At 36.3% G+C, this 23,849-nt stretch overlaps 1 protein-coding gene across 1 annotated transcript; it reads right to left on the bottom strand.

Moving 5' to 3' along the window:
- Positions 1–1,012: 1,012 nt before the first annotated feature.
- On the bottom strand, positions 1,013–22,493 carry SLC25A46 (solute carrier family 25 member 46). Its single transcript, XM_007118093.2, has 8 exons — positions 22,094–22,493; positions 19,501–19,543; positions 18,623–18,680; positions 16,371–16,448; positions 15,818–15,918; positions 8,604–8,660; positions 7,309–7,366; positions 1,013–2,960 (listed from the first exon to the last, which is right to left on the bottom strand). Exons 1-8 carry the CDS (start codon positions 22,371–22,373, stop codon positions 2,382–2,384), a joined length of 1,254 nt encoding a protein of 417 aa, XP_007118155.1. The 5' UTR covers positions 22,374–22,493; the 3' UTR covers positions 1,013–2,381.
- Positions 22,494–23,849: the final 1,356 nt, after the last annotated feature.

Raw genomic sequence — 23,849 nt, 5'->3', positions numbered from 1 at the left:
AAGAGCATGTCTAATGTTTATTTTGCTTATTCCTTTCTAAATTCAGTTAAACATATTTGGCCGGCATTTAAGTGCTTGAATTTTAAGGATTTTTTTATATTTCAACTAATTTGGAGTGGTACTAAAAAAATTAGTATTTTACTTGCCGCCTTTCAATTTTAGGGGTTTTTTTTTGAATTTTATTTTTTTTTATACAGCAGGTTCTTATTAGTTATCTATTTTATACATACTAGTGTATATTTGTCCATCCCAATCTCCCAATTTTAGTTTTAATATTAATTTGTATTCTTTCTCCAAAGAGACAGAAAATAAGACCAACCTACTTGTATGTGATTCAGCCTATCAGTCTTGTAAATGATTCCACGAGACAGATTTATATAACTGAATCTTCATAACTTTCATAAAATAATCTTGAAATATCTAGTAATTAGCTAAAGGATCCCAGATTTTCACTAGTAGATACTTGCTTCCATTCAGATTCTGTTCTTCTAGAAATTTTCTGAAACTTGAAATTTTCAGAAGTTTACTCTTGTCTGAAACTATCTTCTTTGATTATGATAAAAGTGAAATGTTTTTAGGAAGTTGGACATATTATAAACATCTAAAAATTTACTTATTAATTCAAAAGCAATGAGAGCAATTTAAATGCTATAAACTGGACAAGGTAAACCATAATCTGAACAAGTACAACTTGTGTTTAATTTTATTTTCTCCCTCATGGTGGAATGGAAAAATGGAAAACTTACATGTTTTAGTCATTAAAAAAAACCCACACATACACAAGATAGTAGACAGAGTTGCCACAAATGTATTGTTTCACACTTTTTGGATGTCATTTTTTGGTTCCAACATTATTAATCACAAAAAGTAACCATTTCGCTGACATTTAGTAAGTAAAATAGATCTCAGTAAAATAGAACCTGCATTCTAGGTTGCACAACATCAGTGCAAAGTCACTGTACTTCAGTGTGCTAAATGGTTCCTAGTAAAACTGATCATTCACATGAGGAAATGAAACTTGAAAACATTTAATGATGGATTAATCAAATGCATATCATTTTACTGTATGAAGAGCCTCACCCACCAAATTCAATTTAGGAACAGACAATTTTTTTTTATTAAACTGATGACCAACTTCTTTGCTTATTATTTGTTGAAATTTACTTCTTTTAATCACCCATAAAAAGCAAGGACAAACTTCCTTTAAGGTTTCTATTTTTCATCAGTATTCATCCAAACAAGTTTCAATAAAAGGTGATAAGAATAAACCTGTGTTTCCCTTTATGTATATCTATTTTGGAGAATGAAACTATGAACAAAAACTAAAAGAAAATAAAAATTGAAGCCATCATTTAATGATGGCTATATGGAAGGCAAGAGGCACAAATTCCCAGGTGAATTTTAATCGTGTCTCCTCTAAGTCAAGTCATTCAGAAACGAATGGCAAGTGATACTCACTTTAGTGCACAATTTGTAAATGTGGAAGCAGGAATAGTTGTCATGATTATTTTATATTCTATCTCTGTTAAGAGTGGCTCTAAAAACAGTCTGATGATTCATAAGGCTAGATAAGCAAATCAAACTTTATAAACATATGACAAATTCTAAGTTGCTGGCACTGAAACGGTGGGTTTGCTTATGGACAAGTAAGCTGTTTGCCTTAAATCTTTGGGGTACCTTGGCTTTTAATGTTTTGTTCTGATATTCAAGCAGAAAATACACAACTGCGTTTTATACAATAAGCTGATCTAAGAGTGGAAAATTTGTAGGGATGAAGGAAATTCCAAGTTATATGTATGCATATAAGTAAGTGGCTTTATATAATAAATGTACAGCCATTAAAGTTATACAGGGACAGTGCAATTTAAAACTCTCAGCTCCTGTTTACAGATTGCCAAATCTAATCCTTCTTGTCCGTGTTCCTGATAACATAACTTATTTGCTTAAAGGTAAACTATGACCTCCTGCTACTATACACTGTATTAAGAATGACATACCAATATCAATCTAGAAGGTGAACTAAACATGTAATAAACATTAAAGTCATATGAAATAAATTCAGCTCTGTGAAATTTTGTTTTCAGTTTGCTGACAAAATTTTGCTTCTTCCCGAGATCATTTTTAGTTCAGCATTAGTGCTACACTAGCTAGAATTTAATTCATATGAGTGTCTTTATTCAGTTTTCAAATTTGGAATACCTTGAATCCAAAATATATACCAATAACCTTTTTAAAAAGTGAAGAGTATAATTAGAAGGGACGTTTTCTACCAGTTTCACTTTCTAATCCATTTCCCAACAACGGTATTTCACTCTTATCCCTCATAATTTCATAACGAAGTATCCAGATGATGTCTTTCAGACTAACCAGGAATCTAAATCTCAAACACTATTTTGAAGAAGTGTAGAGTAAATAATCTTGGTAATCTGTAAAACAGCTGCGTGCAGCGTGTACTGTATCACAACAGCACCAAACCCTTTATAAAAACCAAGCATTCCTTCTTCCTGCCTTATGGTATTGATACAGTCTCTCATTCCCTCATACTGTGTATTAATTGGAAGCACTTCATAGCCAAGGTCTGTATTGTCAATTATTGTGCGTGTTCCTTGAATGTGAAGGCGGTGCAAAACTGTTTCCAATGGGTAAAGTATAACATCAGAGCAAAGACTGGCAGCAAAGTTAGCAATAAGCTCTGGAAAATAAGCATCCAACATACTCTGCACCGGGCTAGTGCTCTCAGCTAGGTGGCTATTGTAAGTCTTTCTCTTTAGAATTAGCAGGACAATCTTCTGAATGACTGAGCTGATGATGTAATGAAGAACCCCATGCAGCACCGTAGGGAATATCAAGGAAAGAAGCGGAAGTAGTCGTTTGCTGTGAGGCACTCCCAAGCCTATCACTCTTCCAATTCCTTCTTTAATACATTCCAAAATTCCAGTATTGTCTCGAATTATCTCACTCTGAAATGAAAATGATGAAATGAGTAAAAGTTAACACCTGCTTATTCTGCCACAAAGAAGGATTCTTTCTAGGTCCCTTTTAAATCCTAATTTTCTGACTAAAGAGGAAAAACATCAATGGTTTGCAAACTTCAAATGTTATCTAGGCATTAGATTCTTTTTTCAAATAAAATTTCACAAAACAGATAGCAGTGAAGCTGGGAGCTATTCTTATTGGGGGAGGGAAACAGGGGAAGAGATGTGGAGGGTGACACACCTGGTTTCCCCACCCTCAAGAACCTCCTTAGGACACATTTTGAAAAGCAACAAATATTGTACATGACATTGAAGAGGTAGCACAGTGCTCGGAGTTCTTAAGCACTGCTTTAAAACCCACCTCTATTATGTACTTACTGGTCACGTGACCATGGGCAACTTACTTAACTTCTCCTAAGAGTCAGTTTAATGTTCTATAAAAATGGAATTAGGCCTACCTACCTTTTATGCACAGAGTTGCTGGGAGCATTAAATGAAAAAAGGCCTGGTACCCAGAACACACTCAATAAACGTGAGTCATTATCATCTGCATTGTCTCTGCTGTTTTACAATTATGGGGATACGTATTAGGAAGTTTGTGATACTGGTTACAGAGGCACGGACAGGCAGAAAAGGAACAACTAAGAGGCCAATTTGGCTGCAGCAATGACTGAAGAAGAGAACAGCAAAAAATGAAGTTAAAAAGGTAGTCAGGGGCCATACCATGCCACTGTGCAGACCTTGGCCTCCAGTCAGATGGGAAGTGACTAGTTGGTTTTAAGCATAAGATGGGTAAGATACAATTTATGTTACACTGGCTGTTGTGTAGAGGAGAATGAGAGCAGAGGCTGAGAAACCAGTTAAAGATATGACGGTGGATTGGATTAGCAGGTTGCAAAGGAAATAAAATGCTGCAACTGTGCTTTTATCCTAAAATTATAGCCAATAGGAATTACTGGTAGATTTGATTTGGGGTGTGAAAAAGAGAAGACAAGGATGACCTCAAAGCTGTTGGCCAGAGGAAGTGGAGGAATAGCAGTCCCTTTTACTGAGTTGGACAATATTCCTGTGGTAGCAATTTGGGGGAGAAGATCAAGAATTCAGAAGTGTTAAGTCTAAGGTGTAAACTCCAAGTGGAGTTTATAATCTAGACTACAAGGAAAAGGTCTGAGCTGCATGTACAAATGTGAGAGTTTACAGTGACGAGAACATATTTAAAACCATGAGACTAAAATGAGCTCACCTAACCTAATCCATTTACCTGCCTCTGGCCCCCTTCCCATTCCAGTCTATTTTTAATACAGCAGCCAAATAGATCCTATTAAAGACATAAGTTAGATCATGTCACTCTTCGCTCAAACCTACCAAAGACTTTCCATCTCCCTCAAAGTAAAGCCAAATTATTACAGTGATCTTCAGTGTCCTGTGTGATCTCTCTCCCTCTTACCTCTCAGACCTCATCTCCTCTTGTTCTCCCTTCCTTAGTCAGCTTCAACTGTATTGGCCTTCTTTTTGCTCCTCAAACACATAAGATATAATCCTACCTCAGGGCCTTTGCACTTGCTTTCCCTCTGCTTAGAATGTTCTTCTCCCAAATATCCATGTAGTTCTTATGTTCAGACCTTTACTCAAATGACTTTTGCTTCTGAGAACTTTCCTGATCTTAAAAAAATAGTAACATCCCTTGCTACCCATTACACATCTTATTTAATTTCCTTGTTTTATTTTTTAGCACTTAGCACCATGAAGTATCCTTTTGTTTTTCTTGTTTATGTCCATCTTCCCCACAGGAATGTAAATGCCATGAGGGCAGAAAGTTTTTGTTTGCTATGTTATCCCCAGGGTCTATAACAGTGCCTGATATAGGTTAGCACTCAATAAATGAATTTAATTCATTTATTTAAAATTTTAAATTTTAAAATGAGCTTTTAAAAAAAATTAGCAGTTAAGAAAGATTAGCTGAAAGGTAAAGTCAGTAAAAACCTTGATTTAATACTATGCTGAGAAGTCCGAAATTGATCTTAGAGAATATGAGTCAATGTGGATCCTTAATCAGCAAAAGGATATAAGCACTGCAACTTAAGAACACTAATCTTGCATGAATATGTAGAATGGACTTTAAAATGCAGGAAACAGAACAAAGATTCTTAGTAAAGACAACAGATCACTAGGAAGTTCATATTGAAGAATGGTGGTGTTCTTTAGGAGATCTATATATAAATGTGTATTTTTCAAGGGAAAGACTGTTCTCAAAGAGATCTGAGCTCCCCAGACAGGCAAAAAACCACTGAACATGGTAGGGAGAAAGAAGCTGATGTAACAAGAAGGAAAGAGAATGGTGGCCTATCGGTGGGGAAGAGCAGACAATCTCAGATACTCCCTGAAGTTAGAACTGAGAAGGCATGATGGCTGATTGGTTATGAAGGATGAAAGAAGTACGAAAATCAAGACATTCATAATTTTTAGATTCATATAAAGGTGAGAGTTAAAAGGATTCATGCAAGTAAATAAGTTCTCCAGGACAGTGAATATGGGATACAAAGCAGAGAGGGTCAAGGATTGTGCCTTGGAGCTACAGGAGAGGAGATGGTAAGAGGTTACTAAACGAAAAGGAGGATGTTCGAGAGAGTAGAAATTGAAGGAAAAAAAAGAGAACTAGAAAATCAGACAAAAGGAGTCAAAAGGAGGCGGTCAGCAGGTGGAACCTGGGGCAGAAAAGAACAGGGCATTTTGGTTAAAAAAAACAAAACAAAATGAACATAGAGTGAGCTGGGCACTTTACATAAATAATTCACTTAATTTTTATAATTCAGTTAATAAAATACTATTCCCATTTTATATATGAGAAAATTAAGATTTAAGAAAGGTCAGGACATCTGCTTAAAGTCACAGGTCTAATTTAAGTAGAGAAATGTGACTGATATGGGTCTGAACAAAGCTAAAACTTGTTTTACCCCAATATATCACGCTGTTTCGTTGTTTTTCCTTAAATAATTATCTTCCTGCTATTTTTTTCCCCTTATCTATAAAATGAGGCTATATCATAAAGTGATAATTCTGTAAACTGCAGCCCCATACAAAGGTTATATCCTTTCACATTGCCAAATGCAAGGGGATAGGAGACAATATTTGGGTAGCAAGATGTTAACTTCAGTTAATAATTCTAAAAAATAAACACATAAAAAATCAACAATAGGTTCTGCCCCCAACCCACCCCCAACTGAATCTCTGCCCTGGGGTTTGAAGGCAAGCAGGTAAATGTGAAACACATAAAGGACTTCCTTCCTCAATTTGTGCCGTGCTCCACTGCACCGTGTAGTGAAGCGAGAAAGGTCTGTGATGGTTCTGGAGTTCCTTCACCATTTGGTCCAATTTGTATTGTAATAAGTCAATGTTTCTAAAGTTGTGCAGGCAGATGGGGTCATTACGAGTTTATGCATGAATAAAGTTTTTTCTGCCTTTAAAAAAAAAAAAAAAGAAAAACAACGATATGGCCAGAGAAACAATTAAGTGGAAAAGAGTAATTAGAAAAGGAAAGGCTGATCCAGTGAGGTTTTATAGAGAGGAAACTCATAAGCACTGATTATGACAAAGAAAAAAATATGCTAGAGAATGATGCTGGAGACAGAAGACATGTGGTAGACAGTTAGTTGGATTTTGTGTACAGGGTAAAGTTAAGCTAGCTCTTTTACAGTTTTAAATGCAGGAACGGTATGTGAGAAAGTACATTAATTCAATGTACTTGAAGTGCCACCATGTGGTTAGAAATAGTGAAACAATTTAAAATGCTAGCAGGAGATTGCTTTCGCTTTGTAGTATACACTAAACACCATAGCATCAAATGTTCCTTAAAAGGCATATTTAAAAAGAATGCTGTTAGTAAACTACCTATGGGGACCACCTTCTCACTGTTAGGATGATTACCCATCATGTTTTATGTTCAGGTAATTAGTAATTTATTTTCTGATAAGCCATAACTATTTGAGTTATTAAAAAGTTGGAGAAAAAAACAAAAACAAAAGACAACCCTATAGATTTTTTTGTATTCAGAGCAGGTCATAGGCTGGTTTCTGAGATATCTGAATGAAGAGTACAGCTGCCTGTGTAAGGGATAAAAAGAATTAAAAGTGTGAAGTAAATCTGCAAAGGAAACAGACACACCACCAATATGCCTAGTATATAATCTTTGATATATGTATGGTATCTGAGAAAAAAAAATTTTTTTAGAAGGATACTGTCTTAAATTTTTCTGTTATACTATCAGACATACACAATATACTGAATATTCCAAAAACATTTTTAATTTAAAAAATGACAGGAAAAAATAGCTCACCTGTACTGTTTCGATTAGACTTGCTGAATAAAAAGGCATTGCCACTATATAAGTTAGGCTGTAGAAATTAAAACAAACTTATCAGTATACTGAAACAAGATGCTTACACTAAATTTTTTAATATCTACATTAATACATCAACATAATTTATATTCAAGCTTGAATAATATCTTCAAGGTTTTTAACTATTAATATCTATAGCCTAAAGATACTTCAGAGACTGTAACATAAGATGCTTTACTCAACAATTAGAGATGAAAAATTAAGTACTAATAATAACACAGTGACAGCCTGTAAAGAAAATTATTTTAAACCAGTAAAATGTAGGCTTGTTTATGATTCACTGTTTGGACGTCTACCTGCACATAGCTAATGTAGCCTGTAAATCTGATACCTAAAATTTAGGTTGAGGGATCCATTCCATTGCTTGCCTTTTTAGTGATATCTGAACAAGGCTACTGTTCTGCTATTGTCCCATCTATTATCATTATCCATTCCCAGATTTCCCACCCAGCAGAGCTAAGCCAGTCTTCCATGGTAAGTGAAGTCCCTTTTTATTATTAAAAAACAATATTGTACAGCTTTGCAAAGTTGCCTCCTATTGCCACTATTTAGACATAGTAATATTACAACTTTGCAAGCCTGCAAAATATAGTTATTTAAAATAATGTCAAGGTGGGACTTACCTAACCCTATGGGACAGGTCCTGGCAAGTAGTGGTTTTCAAGGTGAATGGAACATCACTAAGTAATAATGTGCTGGAATGTCCCACAGAGGGAGCCAGCAAGCTGGGGGATTTCCAATTCCCAATCTTCAAAAAAAATTAAAAAGTGAAGAGTAAAATTCTAATCTATAAAAATGGTCAGTGTTGTAAAGTCACTAAGTGCCTTTAGGACTATGTTTTAATGACACTAAGGTTTTGAGTTTACTCATCACCATACAAATAAATTTGTATGTCTGCTTACTAAGAGAATAATGATAATAATAATAAGAGTAATAATTTTCCTGGCAATTCAGGTTTAACAAGTTGAAGATCTTTGCTAACTTCCTAAGAACACAAAGAAAAATTAGGTTGTGATTTTAGCCTTTCAAATTAGAAGGGTTATTTAAAAGATAACATATATTTCAGGATTTTATTCCTAAACTCTATGTTACTTTTCTGATTAAGTTCTAGTCCCACAAATATTTCATTGCTCTACTTTCCTTCACTTTGTTTATTTAATAAGCTTTTTTTCAGTTCTAACACTATAAAAATGGATGTAAATTTCAATATAAATGCTGCTTTTGATACTTACGATTTCAGTAGAAGGTGTTCTCCTATTTGTTTAGGATTCCATTTATGTGAGATCTCCCTAAAAAATAAATAAAATAAAATCCATGTTTTCTAAAACATCTTGAATTAGCTTAAGCTTTAAAAAAGTAATCAATTTTTAATTTCTTTTAATCTGTAGGAGAAATATAGTCTCATGATGAACACTTTCCTTTTTGGGACCCATCAAACAATTACAGTGGGTTGAAAAGAGAAAAAACATAGAAGGTCTTTCTGTATGTGCTGACAGAAGGGGATGACAGAGGAGGAAGAGTTATAACTGATTATAAAAATGAACATGAGACATTAGATAAGATACAAAAATGATAGACTGAGGAAAACAATGGACGGGGAAGAGAAAGGGAAACAATAAAACAGGATAAAGGAATAAAAAAAGCTTTAAAATGTATGTAAGAATGAGAATTAGAAAACAAAACAAAATTAAGTAACTGTAATGCAGAATGACACATACATTTGTATAGCCCCTAATTTTCAAAGTGCCTTTACTTATTAAGATGACATTACTTTTGTGACCTTTATTATATTCTATTATCTTTTTCAGCTCCTACTATATGCCAGGCATTGTGCAAAGCACTCTGCATAAATTACTTCTAACCCTCACAATGAACCTATAACCCCCAATTTCACAGATGAGGAAATCGGCTCAGAGATGGTTCATAACTTACCCAAAGCCATGCAACTAGTTAGCAGTGCAACTGGGTCTAAACCCTGGTCCGTATGACTTGAAGTCTATACTATCTGCCTGTACTGCCTCTCATCTCATTTGATACAAGAAGGAATCCTGTGAGATAAGCAGAGCAGGTACTGTCTTATTTCTTTTACTTACGAGAAAAATAAAGCTCAAAAAGATCACAGGGATATGTTCAAAGGAGAGAGGCAGAATGCCAGGTCTGAAACCAAGGTCTAGGACTGCGTGATTCCTACTATTTAGGTTACCTTTGGAAAGCAGAAAAGAGAGAAGAAAAAGAAGAGAGGCAAGCTGAATGAAGAACAAAAAGGGAGAAAGTTATATCAAGAGAAAAGTCAAAAAGGAGAAAAGAACATGGAAAATAAAAGGGAAAGTAAAAAGGAGGTGGTGGTGGGGGGAATGAAAAGGCAGACAGAGGGGATGGAAGGGAGGGCAGGGGAGGGAGGAAGGCAGAGTAACAGAGAAAAGGAAAATGTAAAATAAAGGGGAGACTGGCTGCCACCTGCTCCCCTGATGACATTGGCACCCATGTACCACGGCCACAGCAGGAACCTGAGAAAAACATTTTCTATTTGAAATGAGTAAGTATGACAATCATAAGGAGACAAAGGAATATATTTTATACTAAAAAGGTAAAGGAAATTAATCACTGATAATGTAAGTGCTCTAAAAACAAATTCAGTACGCTTATGGCATGGGTGGTATGTGAACTTTTCTACATTTTTCTAGGAGACTGAAAGGTCTGCAGAGAAACTTTTAGACAACAGAACAACCATCTCTGATTCATATAAGACCTTAGAGAGTGTTCTGAGTCACATTCTGATTAAATTAATACCAGAATACTATATGAGGCCTGAACAACTACCGAAAAATACAGCTGGAATGACATTTAATGATTAAGATGAAAATTGTAAAAAAAAGATTAGGCTACTTAACTTACTGACAGTGACTTTATGATTATAAAACAAAATATGCTAAACAAAATATTATAAACAAAATATGCTAAAAGTTTTGTAAATCTTCTGGGCACTGCTATTACTCTTACTATTACTCAGAAAGGGTTACCACAGGTTATTATGACATTAAGTTTGCACACTCCATTAACATTATGGATAGATGGGTCTGTGACTTGAATTTCTGTAAGGACTGAGCCTCCTTTCCTTTGAATACTAAGTACTGCTGCCAGTTCGTAAGATCATTAGGATTAAGGTAAAAAGAGTGAAAAAAGAAATTTAGAATCAAGTATAAAAAAAAACCTGAGACGCTCTTCCTGGTATCTGCTTTCTACTCCTTTATAAAATGTGTAAAACTTATTGCCACAGCTCTAGAAATTTAAATTAGCACAATTAAATGCTTCAGGAAAAAGGGTAGTGTAAAAATCTACTTGTGATTAAACCTTTTTATATTTCATCATCATATACCAAAATATATAAGTATATTTAACTCACTATTTTCACAAGCAAAAACTGCCCTTCAAATGAGCAACAAAATTAAGTGAAGTGACTTGCTTTTTATCAGTTTTTCATTTGACAGACTAACACACATACTCCCATGCATAATCAATACACAAAAGCAACAGAATTTTTAAATAACGCTCTATTTATACAGTCTTTACTTTCCATTGCCTCTTATTTTCCTGTGCTCAAACAACTGCCCTCTTAAAAAAAAAAATCTTCTCTCAATCTAACCCAAGACCCTCATCTTCCAGCTCCTTCTCTTCATCTCTCCTCTTCACAGAGGACTGTCTCAACTTGCTATTTCCATGTCCTAGCTTCCCACTCACCTCTGAACCCATTCCAAATTGGCTTCTACCCTATTATTCTACGAAAACAGCTCTTGCCAAGGTCCCCATGACCTCCACATCACTAAATCAAACAGGCAGTTTTAAGGTTGTGCATTATCTGACCTTTCAGCAGCCAACATGCACTTGTGTTCTTCCCTCCGTCTGGAAGCACTCCCTGCCCCTGTTTTTCTCCTCTCTTCTGGTCTCTACTTTTGACTCCTTTGCAGGGGCATTATTCTTAACTCAGCAACCTATTCTGGAGCTCCTAAAGGCTCAAGCCCTGTTCTTTTCTTACTATATAAGTTACATTCCTTCCCCAGGCAATCTTACCCAAGATGATGCTTCAGAACCTCCCAAATCTATTATCTTCAGTTTAGACTTCTCTCTGTGTCAAAATGAACTTGTCCAAAATCAAACTTATGACTTTTCTTTCTTACTCTTAGACTCTTTTACTGTTCCCTAATTGAGAACTTAATGAGAAAGGAAATCTATTGAACTGGAGAAAGAGTTCATTGTATTTAAAATGGAATGTGTTTAAAGTCAGTGAATTCAGAGGAGTCATTAGGAGAAACAGACAACATGAGGAGAAAACAGTAAAACGGTACTGGTTCAACTACAAATGTGAGATGAGTCAAACTAAGCTGGAGTTCAACTAAATGGATTCTGTGAGAGACTGAACTATACAGGTAGCCTTGGTTAGAGGTGCTCCTTATGTTAATGATTTGAGAAATGCCACATGAAAGGAAAGGGTACTTCAGGGTAGAGCAACACAAAGTCTAACTCACTCCACCTGGGGGAGGGTCTGGGGAAGGATTTAGGAGGGATCTGAACAGTAGATAAAGAAAGAGATCACAGATGATGATCCTGGGCTTTATACATTTTTTTAAAAAAGTAATAAATACTGAGAAACTATAATGTGATCAGATCACAAATTCAGATGTGATCATAATCAGTATAAAAAAATATTGGTGAATCCAGACTGTCTCACCTATTGTACCTAGTGATCACCGTGAACCTCAGTCTCAGAGACCCTAGAGCTCATCCTCCTCAAGTGGTAACTTCTGTGAAATGCTTTGGGTTTCTGCTTTAATACTGTGCCTGCTATGACTTAGTTTTCCCCCAAGAAAAGTCAACCTTGCCCAAATAAGTTAGAATTAAAAAAAAAAAAAAGTTTACACTGTATGTCTGAGAATGGCTTTATTTGACATCTAGTTACACAAGCCAAAATCCTAGAAGTCATCCTCAACACCTTGTCTATCATCAACCAACTTTAATCCATCACCAAGTTCCATCAATTTTACCTAAATATATCTCAAAATCATCCGTTTACATCCATCTCAAAAGATACCACCCTACCAAATTTCTCACCTAGATTGTGATAGCTTATGAACATGTATCCTTTTCTTTACTTTGCTCCTCCTGCAATCTTTTCATCTCCACTTACAATGACCCTTTAAAAACATAAATCTGATCATGTCATTGACTCCTGCTTAAAATTCCTCAATATTCTTAAAGTGGCCTACAAGGCCAAGCACAGATTGGCTTTTGCTCTCCATCCTGCTCTCTGAGCTCAAACCCTATGAGCCTTCCCTCAATTACAGGAATTCTCCACATTCCCCCTGCCGCACTGCCTCTGCACCAACTGGTCTGTGTCTCCTGAATGCCATTCGGATCTCAGCTTAAGTGTCATTTTATTAGGGACACTGTTCCTAACACTCTAATACTGTCATAGAACCATATTCTTTTCTTTTAGAGAACAAGTCTCAGTTTGTAATTATTCATTCATTAGTGGGATTATTTTACTTAACATATGTCCCTTACACTAGATCCCAAGTTTCATGGTCACAGGTACCTTTTGTTTCTTCTCCTCACTGTATACCTGATTTCTAGCACAGAACCTAGCACACAGTAGGGACTCAGGAAGTATGAGCTAAATAAATAAATGAAGTAATGAGTGAGGTTTACCACAAAAGTTTAACCCAAGTAGAATACCACAAAGATAACCTTTTCTGTCTTCTTTAATAAGATTCAAAATGACCAAGAGACAATACATACCCACACAACTGATGTGTCTGTATGTCTACAGACTAAGAAAGTTAGATAATAAAATTTAACAAAATTTTGTGCCTTCTCATTCCCATTTCTCTTTTCCCTTCCCTTCAACCTGAAGTTAAAGTTACTATTTCATCTCTGCTTTAGAGAAATGGTGTTATTTGCCTAAGGTCCCAGAACTAAAGAGTGGAATAGTCAGGACCAACAGTGTTCTGACTGCAAATACAGAATTCTTTACTCTTTGCCGTATAGAAATTACTGAATTTTGTTAAATTTTTATAGAATTTTGTGTTTGTGGGAGAACTTCAAGAACATTTGGTGACAAGTACTAAGTTTTGATCTTATCCCGTGATATGAAAAACGATGGGGTGAATAAAGTTAGCCAAGGGCAGAAATTCAGATTTTTTTAAGTATGAGAGGAGAAACTTAGCTGACAAAACATTTTGTTTTCTCTGTAACACTCAGCAAAGCTGTGTTAAAGGAACTTCAAAGCTATGTGGTCCTTTGAAAGCAATCACACTGGCAAAAAGCCTGGTATCAGTCTCTTCTGCCTTTATTTCCTTCCCTACAAAGACTGATTCTCAGATTGAGATGCTAGTGGCTGCACCTTCAACTACCTCACACTTCCTTGTCAATCCAAAAAATTCACCCTGCCAGGGGCCAATTTTGGAATAACAAACCACTCGGTCTTTAACTCCATCCCTGGGATTTACTGTTGATACAGAAAATCACAGAGTCCTGCCAAATAGCACCTAAACAAATTTATGATCTCCAACATTATCTCTTAACATTATTTTCATGTATTCCTTGTAAGGTTCCCTTTCTGTTACTCATAGCTGTGACTGTCTCAAATGTCTATCATTGTTCTTATGCTCTATCTAAATCACCTCAGAACTCATCCTTCTTTCACCTGTATCCTGTTTCAGAGAGAAAATATACCCAGAAGCAAACATTCCAATTTCTCTACCCTCTCCCTCCAAAAGAATCTACAATTCTGATTCTCCTCTCTTGGCTTGCAGGCCACCACTGTCCTACAGCTTACTGCTCTTGTTAATTTTTTTTTGTGAACATCTCTTACTACTCCCCTCTATTACCTCTCCTACCACACACACACACACACACACACACACACACGCACTCACACATCGCCCAGGATTCTGTCCTTGTCCACTCTCTGTCATCTAGTCTACACGTCCTCCTTAGGGAAATTCATCCATCCTAAAGCTTCAACTGTCACTTTTGTGCCACAACATTCAAAGCTATGCCTCCAGCTTCAAATTGTCTCTGAGACTCTGATCCACAGTTCCAACCACTACTAGGCATGTCCCCCTAGATGTCTTGCATGAATCTCAAACTTTATTTATTTATCCAAAAATATTTATTTATTTATTTGGCTTAATCAGGTCTTAGTTGGCAGCATGTGGGATCTTTGTTGCAGTGCGCGGGCATCTCTCGTTGTGGCGTGCGGGCTTCTCTCTAATTGTAATGCTCGGGCTCTAGTGCACGCGGGCTCGGTAGTTGCAGCACACGGGCTCAGTTGCCCCGTGGCATGTGGGATCTTAGTTCCCTGACCAGGGATCGAACCCGCGTCCCCTGCATTGGAAGGCGGATTCTTAACCACTGGACCACCAGGGAAGTCCCTCAAAGTTCATTTATTGACAGTTACATTCCTTATCTTCTTTCCCACTCCAACTTACTCTTCTTTATGAATTCTCCAACTCAATTCCAATCTAGAAATCTGTCACTGCTGCTAATTCACTCTCCCATAATCCCGTTCCCAATCTATCACCAATTATCTATTATACTTCAGAAATGTTTATCCAGCTCCTCCCTTCTGTTCTACTCCAGAGTTCAGACGCTTCTCCATCTGGCCTAGATTACTGTAACAGTTCTCCGTAAGTCTCTGTCTACAACACTCCATGTTTTAAAAAAACACAGCCACTTGAGAAATCCTTGATCAAAGAACCCATATATTAAACAAAAAGAAACAATCCCCCCCTTAGATTCCCAACTGTATAGACAATAAAGCCTAAGTCACTTACAAAGGCAGAACCATGCTTTAGTCTAGCACCTCAGCCTCTTTTCATGTTATTCTACTCCACACATGCCCAATATTCTAAGCACAAGACTTCTTATCACCTGGATCTTCCAACTTCCACAAAATTGGGCATGCTGTCACCTCTACTTGCTCTCCTTCTCTGCCAAGTTATTTCCTACTCATAATTCCAGATCTAGCTCAGATTTCAGGCTGTTAAAAAAATCTCTGCCAATAAATCCACGTAAAGCGTCCCCTGCGCTCTGAAAGGGGTTTGTTTAATTACGGCACTAATCACGATGTACTAAAATTTGCTTACATGTGTCTCCTTCACCAAACTAGCCACTTAAATAACAGGAATTGCTCACATACTCAGGTTTGTTCCTTAGTTGATAATTGTTGATATATAGCAGTAGGAGCTGAAAGAGCTCAATAGATATTAGACCAGGAAGCATTTTCTTTATCACATACTAATTCCATAAGATATAATTAATTATTTATTCTCAGTTTCTTCTCTTAGCTACTTCAGGCAAGTTTTCAAATTCAAGGTATTTTTAGCAACTATCATATTTTGTCATATATTTAATATGAAGCTAATCTGAGAAAATGCCAAAAAGGTACCTCGGTAAAGGTGTGAATTCACTGATTATTCCCTCTGCTCCAAGTGTGACTCCCTGAACAATAAATGTACTTCCCATTCCTTTCCAAAGAGCCCTTGGTCCCTAAAATGAACAAAATTTATGGTTATTTCTGTTAATGCCTAAAAAAGAAACCAAACAAAGGTCTTAATAAAACTTGATATTGAATGTTTACTGATGTTTTCCAGTAAGGCATTATTCAAAAGGACATTTTAGTAAAGAACTACAACTAAAGTCAGTCCTATCATTATTTTAATATTTGTTGGGTGGCCTACATTTAGGTGAAGATAAACACTCCAATTAATTAAGTATCTCTAGGATTAAATACCCCTAATATTTAATTAATTTTGGCAAAGGTGTGAATTTACTGATTATTCAGTGATATCAAAAAGATGTCATGATCATGTTAAGTTAGTTTTAGTATAAGAGTTACAATATCTTTAATAACTAAAAGGAATTATTGTTGCTTTAATTATTACTAAGGCAAAATGGCACATTACAAATAACTTTAATAGAATGTACAGACTAATTCTCACCTGAGTTTTGTTGAAGCTGTACATAATATTGATGACTGTAAATGGAGTGAGATGATAATGCCGAGCATGGTAATTAACCTGAAAAAAAAGATACTTCATGATTATTTTCTGTTACTGCCTTGTTAAGAAATAAAAACGCATGAAAGATACAGTGAGTCATAGCATAAATGAAAGTTCAATTCTAAAGTCAGCCTAAATTACACATAAGCAAAATCACTCTTGAAAGTGCTTTAAATAACTTAAAAGTACAGTACATGAGGTTATACAAATACAGCCCTGAAGACCAATGTGTGATATACATAGTAATGTAGAATATATAATAAAGAGGGCCTTGGTGTTTGATATTTATGTTTCCTTAAACACCAGAGTTACATTCAGTGTGTCAAAATGCTCATGCCATTAACACATAGGAACCACAAAGAACTCAGGGAACAGCAGATTCCTGTCTACCAATGGCAAGCAATAACAAGCTACAAACAATTGGTAAATTTTGAAATCAGTATAGGGGGTCAGAACTAAAACTTATTAAGTGAAATAATAAAAAAGAAAGTATCACAATGCATCATACATTCTGAAGGTATTATTTGCTAAAACATTTTTTAAAGTTACTCATATATAAGTATATACTGGATCACAGTGTGATATTGTCACAATGTAAAATATATGCCTGAAATTCACTGTTCTAGTGTACATAACACTGTTAGTGCTATTTAAATAGCTATTTCTCTCTATATGCTTACTTTTTGGTGCTAAGCATAAATAGCTTAATTTTTAACTACTTCTATCTTGTCTAACTCAATTTTCAAAGAAGATAAGTTATATTATAGGAGCTTTTGCCAGTGTGGTCCACTAGCCCTCAAGGGCCTCATTACCCTTTCAGGGGATTGACAAGTTCAAAATTATTTTCTTGATACTAAGGCATCATCTGCCTTTTTATTGTGTTGACATTTTCAGTAATACTGCAAAAGCAATGGTGGGTAAAATTACTCACTCCGTAGCATGAATGAAGGCAGTGGCACCAAACTATATTTTTGTACTTATTGTATTATTTATCCGATTCACTTATAAAGAGGCAAAAGCCACTTTGCCTAAAGAATGCCCTTGGTGAAGCAGTAAGACACATTTATTTTATAAAATGCTGACTCTTGAGTACACATCATCTTTCTAATTAATATTTTGTGTGTTGCATAATGAAGATGGCTGTCATAAGGAAAAGAACTTGTCCGATGGAGTTGTGAGCCTGAACTAACCACTTTTTTCATGGATCACCATTTTTTTCTGGAAAAACTAACAGAATATAGTTATTCACACCTGGGGCAACATGTTTTTAAAACTGAACAAAGTGGGCTTGTTGATTAAACAACAACAACAACAACAACAGTATTTGTTGCCAATGATAAATTTGAGCTTACAAGCAAAAATTATAATTCTGGAAAACCTATATCCACTATCAAGATCATATGAAAACTGAAACACTTTTCTGGTGAGATTGGTAGCGATTTTAATGATGGTGTTCTTTTGATACTATAAAATCAAATGTCATAACATTTCGATGATCTATATAATTCAGTAAATCAATATTTTTCAATTAATCAATGCATGATGTAACAGAAGCATGCATGCGTAAAAAATCTATTCAACATGAAGTACAAATCAATAGATTTTAATGTAACAGGGTATAGAAAGTTAATTGACGTGGTTTCAGATTTTACATTGCAAATAACTTTTAAAAAGTTACCACTTACTGAGTTTTGGTGTAGTATCAAAGAAGAATATCTGCCAATTACCTCTTGTTTCTTTCAAAAACAAAGTGTTGCAACAAATTGACTATAGAAACAGATGTGAAAATCTGGCTGCCTTCTATTATGCCAGACATTAAAGATATTTTCAAAAAAGTAATAGTGATTTTTCATAAAAAAGCTATTTGTCAATATTTAATGAGTTTATTAATATTTTGGTGAATTAAACATATATATATATATATATGTATGCATAAATTTTTCCAGTTTGGGGTTCTGAAATGGCAAATATTGATAGATATAATCCATATAAACAATTGTTCTTTGGAGACCTCAATAATGTTTAGGACTTAAGAGCTTTCAAAGACCAAAAAGTTTGAGAACTGATATATTATAGATTTTGGTGCATGTCACATGGGATAATGGTTACATGGTCTCAGTCATTTATCTGAGGTCTGTACTTCAAATCAGGGTTAGGATTACTGTTTAGAAAATCATAGAAAGTACATTTACCTGACATTGGCGGCGTAGAACAATGCAGGGATGGGCCAGTACATTTTCTGTAAAAAGACTATAAAAGAATAATTTATAACATTTAATTTACAACACATATAAATCTGAATTTATTCTTGAAGAATCATGCATTATTTAAATTATGCATTTTTCTTAAAATTACAAAAAAAAAGTTTTCAAATGTCTAGACATGTTTGCAAATCGTTGTACCAATAACAAGGTTCAATATGAAAAAAACTAAAGCCAGATTTGCAAACTGGTAAGCAAAAGCAACAACATATAATATTAATAAGTACAGTATAAAGATGAAACTACATCTTGTATGCCTGATATGGAAAACTTCTTTCCTAGACAATTTAAATGCCCCTTTCCATTTCTTTCAGAGGATGTCCTATGAACAAAGTTCTTATCAGAAGAGCCATCTGTCCTATAAATTCTGTAAATTTTGGTTTTGATGTACTTTGCACTTAAGTTATATGGATTTTAATGGCCATGTAAGTAAAACCTAAATGCTATGTTGCTAAATATCTTGTTATAATTCTAATGTTCAGCAAAAAGGTTCAATGCACAATTACTTTTTTTTGGAAGGGGAGACAAGATTAGATTTTATTTTATTCTTTGGGTAGACACATGAAACTTCTTACAATATTCCTTATAAAATTATTTTGTGTTTATAAAATTGAATGACTATTCTCTATCCTTAGTGGAAAAAAAAATCAAGTTATCGATTTTAAATAATAATTTTTTTCTGCAAAATATTTTTCAATGTTTTAACTACTGCTCTAAAGAAAGCAATGCTAATTACCTACCATTATAAATTACATTAAAGAAAGAACTTTAAATAAAAACTTGAATTAAAAATCTTTAGACAAAATTACCTTGCAAGTCCAATACCAAATCCAGCAAATCTATTCAGCTGTTCTAAAACAGAAGGAATAAAATTACTCATAACCATTATTTAGGTTTACTGTGAAAACAACAAAAAGTATTTTCTTTTTAACATGATATTCATTTAAACTCCATGTACCAAAATCAAATTCTGATAGGGGCCAGAGAGGCCATCTGAGGAAGTGAAGAGCTCTGTGGAGGCTTGTGGCAAGTTGCAAGGTGTAGACCTTCTAAAGGCCCAACTGCTTTTCAGCTCCAATCCATTGTTGCCACATGGGACTCTGAGTCCAAGGTTTCAAAGCTGTGATTTTTCTAAAGAGATATTCTCATTTTTATAGCATCTTCCAATCTTAAAATACTAGCAACTATTTTAAAAAGCGTTAAAATGTTGTGTGGACCAAATCAAACACATTTGCAGGTAGAATCTAAAGGCTACCAGTTTTCAACTTCTGACTACAAATAATTTAAAATTTTTTCTAGAGAAGACTCTGACACTTTCACCAACTTTACCTCCCATGTTGTAAAATTCGTCCTTCACTGTTACTGATGGAGAGCATTTATGTTAAGCCACTAGTTACAAGCAAAAAAACCCATGAAATTTATTAAATTGAAAGAGCACTTAGGGTAACTGAAATGGGTAAATAAGGCTCTCTTCTCTATTTCCCCAAGTTTTAAATACTTTGATAGTAGCTGCTTAATTAGGTCTCGGTGATAGACTACGGCGTACATATGCAGTATAGCTGATGGCATATCTATAGTCTTATTAGAAGAGTTTACAGCTGGAAAATTCCTATGCATATGTCAAAACAGAAAATAAAACATTTTTCTCCTTAATTGGAAAACTTAAAATCATAATGGTGAAATATCACAACCCCAAGAGACCAGACATTAAATTTCAGCTATAATACAATATTCACAAGGGATAATTTTTCTCTCATCCTCTTTTCTCTCTCCCCTCTCTTCTCCAATCCCTCCCTCTCATCTCTGCTCTTTTGAATGAAGTAATGCCCTCACTATTCCCTGACAGACAGAACAAGGTCACGTAAACAGTCTCTGGGGAAACCACTTGGTTCACTATTGCCTTGAAAAACGTGCAAGGTAGAGAGAAGCTTCTTTTGCCCAATTAAGATACTTTCCATCTTTCAGCTTTTCCCTTTTTGTGTGTGTACAGGTCATCTGCTAATATTAACAGAAAATACCACTGACATTTTCTGGAAGGTGTTAGGAAGGTTTACTATTGTTAACTGTGTAAGTCTCTCAGGCTTCTATCCTCTTTGCAAAGTTATTCACCAGCCTCTAAACTGCTGCAAAAAACCCCCACAAAACCCTGGTTATTAAGAGCTCCTCCTCATTGTAACCATCAAAGCATACATTATGAAAAAATAAAAACATCAGCTATACTGCCTAAGAAGGTAACTGTGTAGCAATCGTACATGCATTTTCAATCATTAATAACTTTCCAGCACTCTTTCTGGGACCTGTAGAAAAAAAAAACTAAACAGAGTGAAAAAACTAATTGTATGACACTGAGTAAGTCACTAATCCTCCTCTATCTATCCTCACTGGATGACATTTGAAGTCTATTCCTCCCAGTAACCCAAATCAAATAAATATTACTGTATTTCCAAGTCGAAATCAAAGAAATGAGAATACAATTTATGTCTGGAAGATACATAATATTTAAGGATATAATCTATTATTCTAACAGTTTCAGGAGAATGGGAAGATTCAGGCATTATTTCCATTTTACGAATACAGCAGATGTTGACAATATCTAGATCATACAGTGTTGAAATTTTAAAAAAGTCTTCTGACATCCTACAGAGAATAATTATGTCTTGATTCCAAAGTCTTATCTTGAAAATCTCTTAGTGATTTTGACTTTTTAGTGGAGTTAAGTCAGAGAAAGAAAGCAGGAGGTGGGAAAATACAGGGGTAGTTTGGGGATCTAGAACAGATACAATTCCTATGAGTAAATGGAAAAAGGGAAGATACACTTTTAGCCTACTGTGTGTCCCATACTGTACTAGGCATTACTCACACCTCATTTTTTTGACTCTTACAAAACCCTGAGTTATTCTTCTACACACCTTAAAAATGAGAACACTACGAAATCACAGAGGTTAAGAAAGTCTCTCAGCTTTTAAGAATGGTGGAGGCAGATTTGAGCCCAAGACTGCCTTTGCTGGAAATACTTCTCTTTCCTTCCACATTTCAAGGAAATATAGCTGTTGATCAATTAGGTATTTTTCACATGATTCCCAATAAACAGTAAACCATTTCCTTCTTTCTTGATTCAGGTCATGGACTGTAATACGCCAAAACCCTCCGAAATCCTAGCATGCAGACCACAGCTAAGGCAGTCGTCTTCTTTTGGAGGTAATCCCGGAGAAAATATTGGTGTGAAGAAGCGGGAGGAGGCCCGCTTCAGGGGCAGAGGACGAAAGGAGAGCAGAGGGTGTGGCGCGCGATAGGCCGGGAGGCCCGGGAGGCGGGACCCTCCGCGCGGCTTCCGGGGTCTGCAGGACCCGTGCTGCGGCTCCCCACTCCACCCGCCCCTACAGTGCGCCCCAGGTCCCTCACCGCTGCTCTGCCCGGGCACGCCGCCGCCGCCGCCGGGAAAGCGTTCCTCCGCTGGGCCCTCGAGCGGGGTGGAGGGGGCGGGCACACCGTAGGGCGGGCTCTTCTCGCCCCAGTGCAGGTTGCGGCTACCCGGGATGTCTGGGGGAGTTGTTACCCAGTGGCTCAGGTCCGACGCGGAGCTGAAGGACCTTGCAGGGAAAGCGCCGCCAAAGCCCTGCTCATCCCGGGCACCACTCCGATAGCCCAAGCCATCGAATCCGTCCGGGCGCCGCGGATGCATCGCAGACGGGCAGGATGAGAAGAGCCCACCCGGAGCCCACCACCCCTGGGGCCACGGCGACCTCGGGCCACACAGCTTTTCCTCCTCGGCAATCGCCGTCTCTGGGGAAATTCTGACAACCGGAAGTCACGTTACAAATCCGGAAGTTCAGGGAGCACGTGATCATAGCCTCTTCCGGCGCCCATTAGAGACACGGTTGCTAAGGTGACGCGGCAGTAACTCTTAAAACTGCGGCCCTTAGTAGGGAGTGGGAAAATGACTGAGGTTAATGAAACACGGTACCGAGAGATGCTGTGAGGGAATTGGGGCAAGAGGTGCGGCCTGGATGAGAGGAGGTCGAATAAAGATGTTTCCTAGAGGGAGTTGACGCGTGGGTGTAGCTGGCTCCAGCAATCGGATCTCAGCCAGAAATACCCCGCCCCACACAAAGGCACCAGGTCTATCTCTTTAATTTCTTCGCTGGGCGGGTGTCCCGCCTGCCACGAAGGAGCTATTAGAGGTTAGAGTTGCGGTATGTTCGTACATCTGGCTTTGCCTCCCGCACTTAGCGTTTTGGGTAAAATCTATTGAGAGATCTGGTTCGGCCCAGTGAACCCAAAAGTACTGTGGACGGCTAGAGCAAGCGTTAGAATAGAACGTCGCGGGAGAAAATCCTCCTCTTCCCCTCCCCTCCCCAATCCACCCCAAGAATATAAACTGTTCTCCGGGATTTAGGAATTAAACATTTTGCTTTTCTGAGGCCACAAAACAACTATAAACAGTTTTCTGTAGCTTGTTCTTTTTTTTTCCTGCTGCATCTAAATCGCAAAGGAGTATAAAATAAATATGTTCCACTGCTGTAGGCTGGGGGAATTCAGTTATATCCTCAACTCACACTAAATGATGGATCTCAATAAATAGAAATATATATCATGTTTTTGGAAAAGAACACTTAGTGGCATAAATATAGCCCTCAGCAAATAGAAAACCATGAATCCTTGACGGAAATATTTCACAGTACAATGAAAGGATATATGTTATGTCTGAGTGTAGGATTGCTTATGAGTTTTATTTTTTTACTTTGCATTTTCTAATTGTTCTAAAATAGGGTTTTTATTTTTGCTAAGAAGAAAAGTTCTTTCTAGATTATTAAATCTGTTCATAGCATTTAATCAGCAGTCTCTAAAGCACTATCAAAGTCCTTCCATCCTATATTTCTTTAAAATCTTCTAAAATAATGATGTTGAAATGGTCCAGAGTGTATGGCTTCAAACTAGTTTGAGAAAGACATAACACAGAAATTAATACACGTAATTCTCTATAGCATTTAAAAAGAACGGCCAATATGCCTTTTATGAGATCAACGGTATAATATTTGTATTATCTGTTTTGGCATAACAAATTACACCCAAACCAAGCAGCTTAAAACCTTTGTTATCTCGTAGTTTCTGTAATTCGAGAATTTGGAAGTGGCTTAGATTAGTAGTTCTGGCTCAG

The sequence above is a fragment of the Physeter macrocephalus genome, chromosome 8 (genome assembly GCF_002837175.3).
Source record: "Physeter macrocephalus isolate SW-GA chromosome 8, ASM283717v5, whole genome shotgun sequence".
Classification (NCBI taxonomy): Eukaryota; Metazoa; Chordata; class Mammalia; order Artiodactyla; family Physeteridae; genus Physeter; species Physeter macrocephalus.
The sequence above is the reverse complement of the archived record's forward strand: the minus strand, read 5'-3'. Positions and strand labels throughout refer to the sequence as shown.

Excerpts from the sequence above, each read along its gene's own strand:
- SLC25A46 (XM_007118093.2), bottom strand. The coding sequence starts at position 22,373 with ATGCATCCGCGGCGCCCGGACGGATTCGATGGCTTGGGCTATCGGAGT. Across the intron at positions 15,919-16,370 it reads ACAGCTTCAACAAAACTCAG|GGACCAAGGGCTCTTTGGAA; the intron begins GTGAGAATTAGT and ends TGTTCATTTTAG. Across the intron at positions 2,961-7,308 it reads GTCTAATCGAAACAGTACAG|AGTGAGATAATTCGAGACAA; the intron begins GTGAGCTATTTT and ends TTTTCATTTCAG.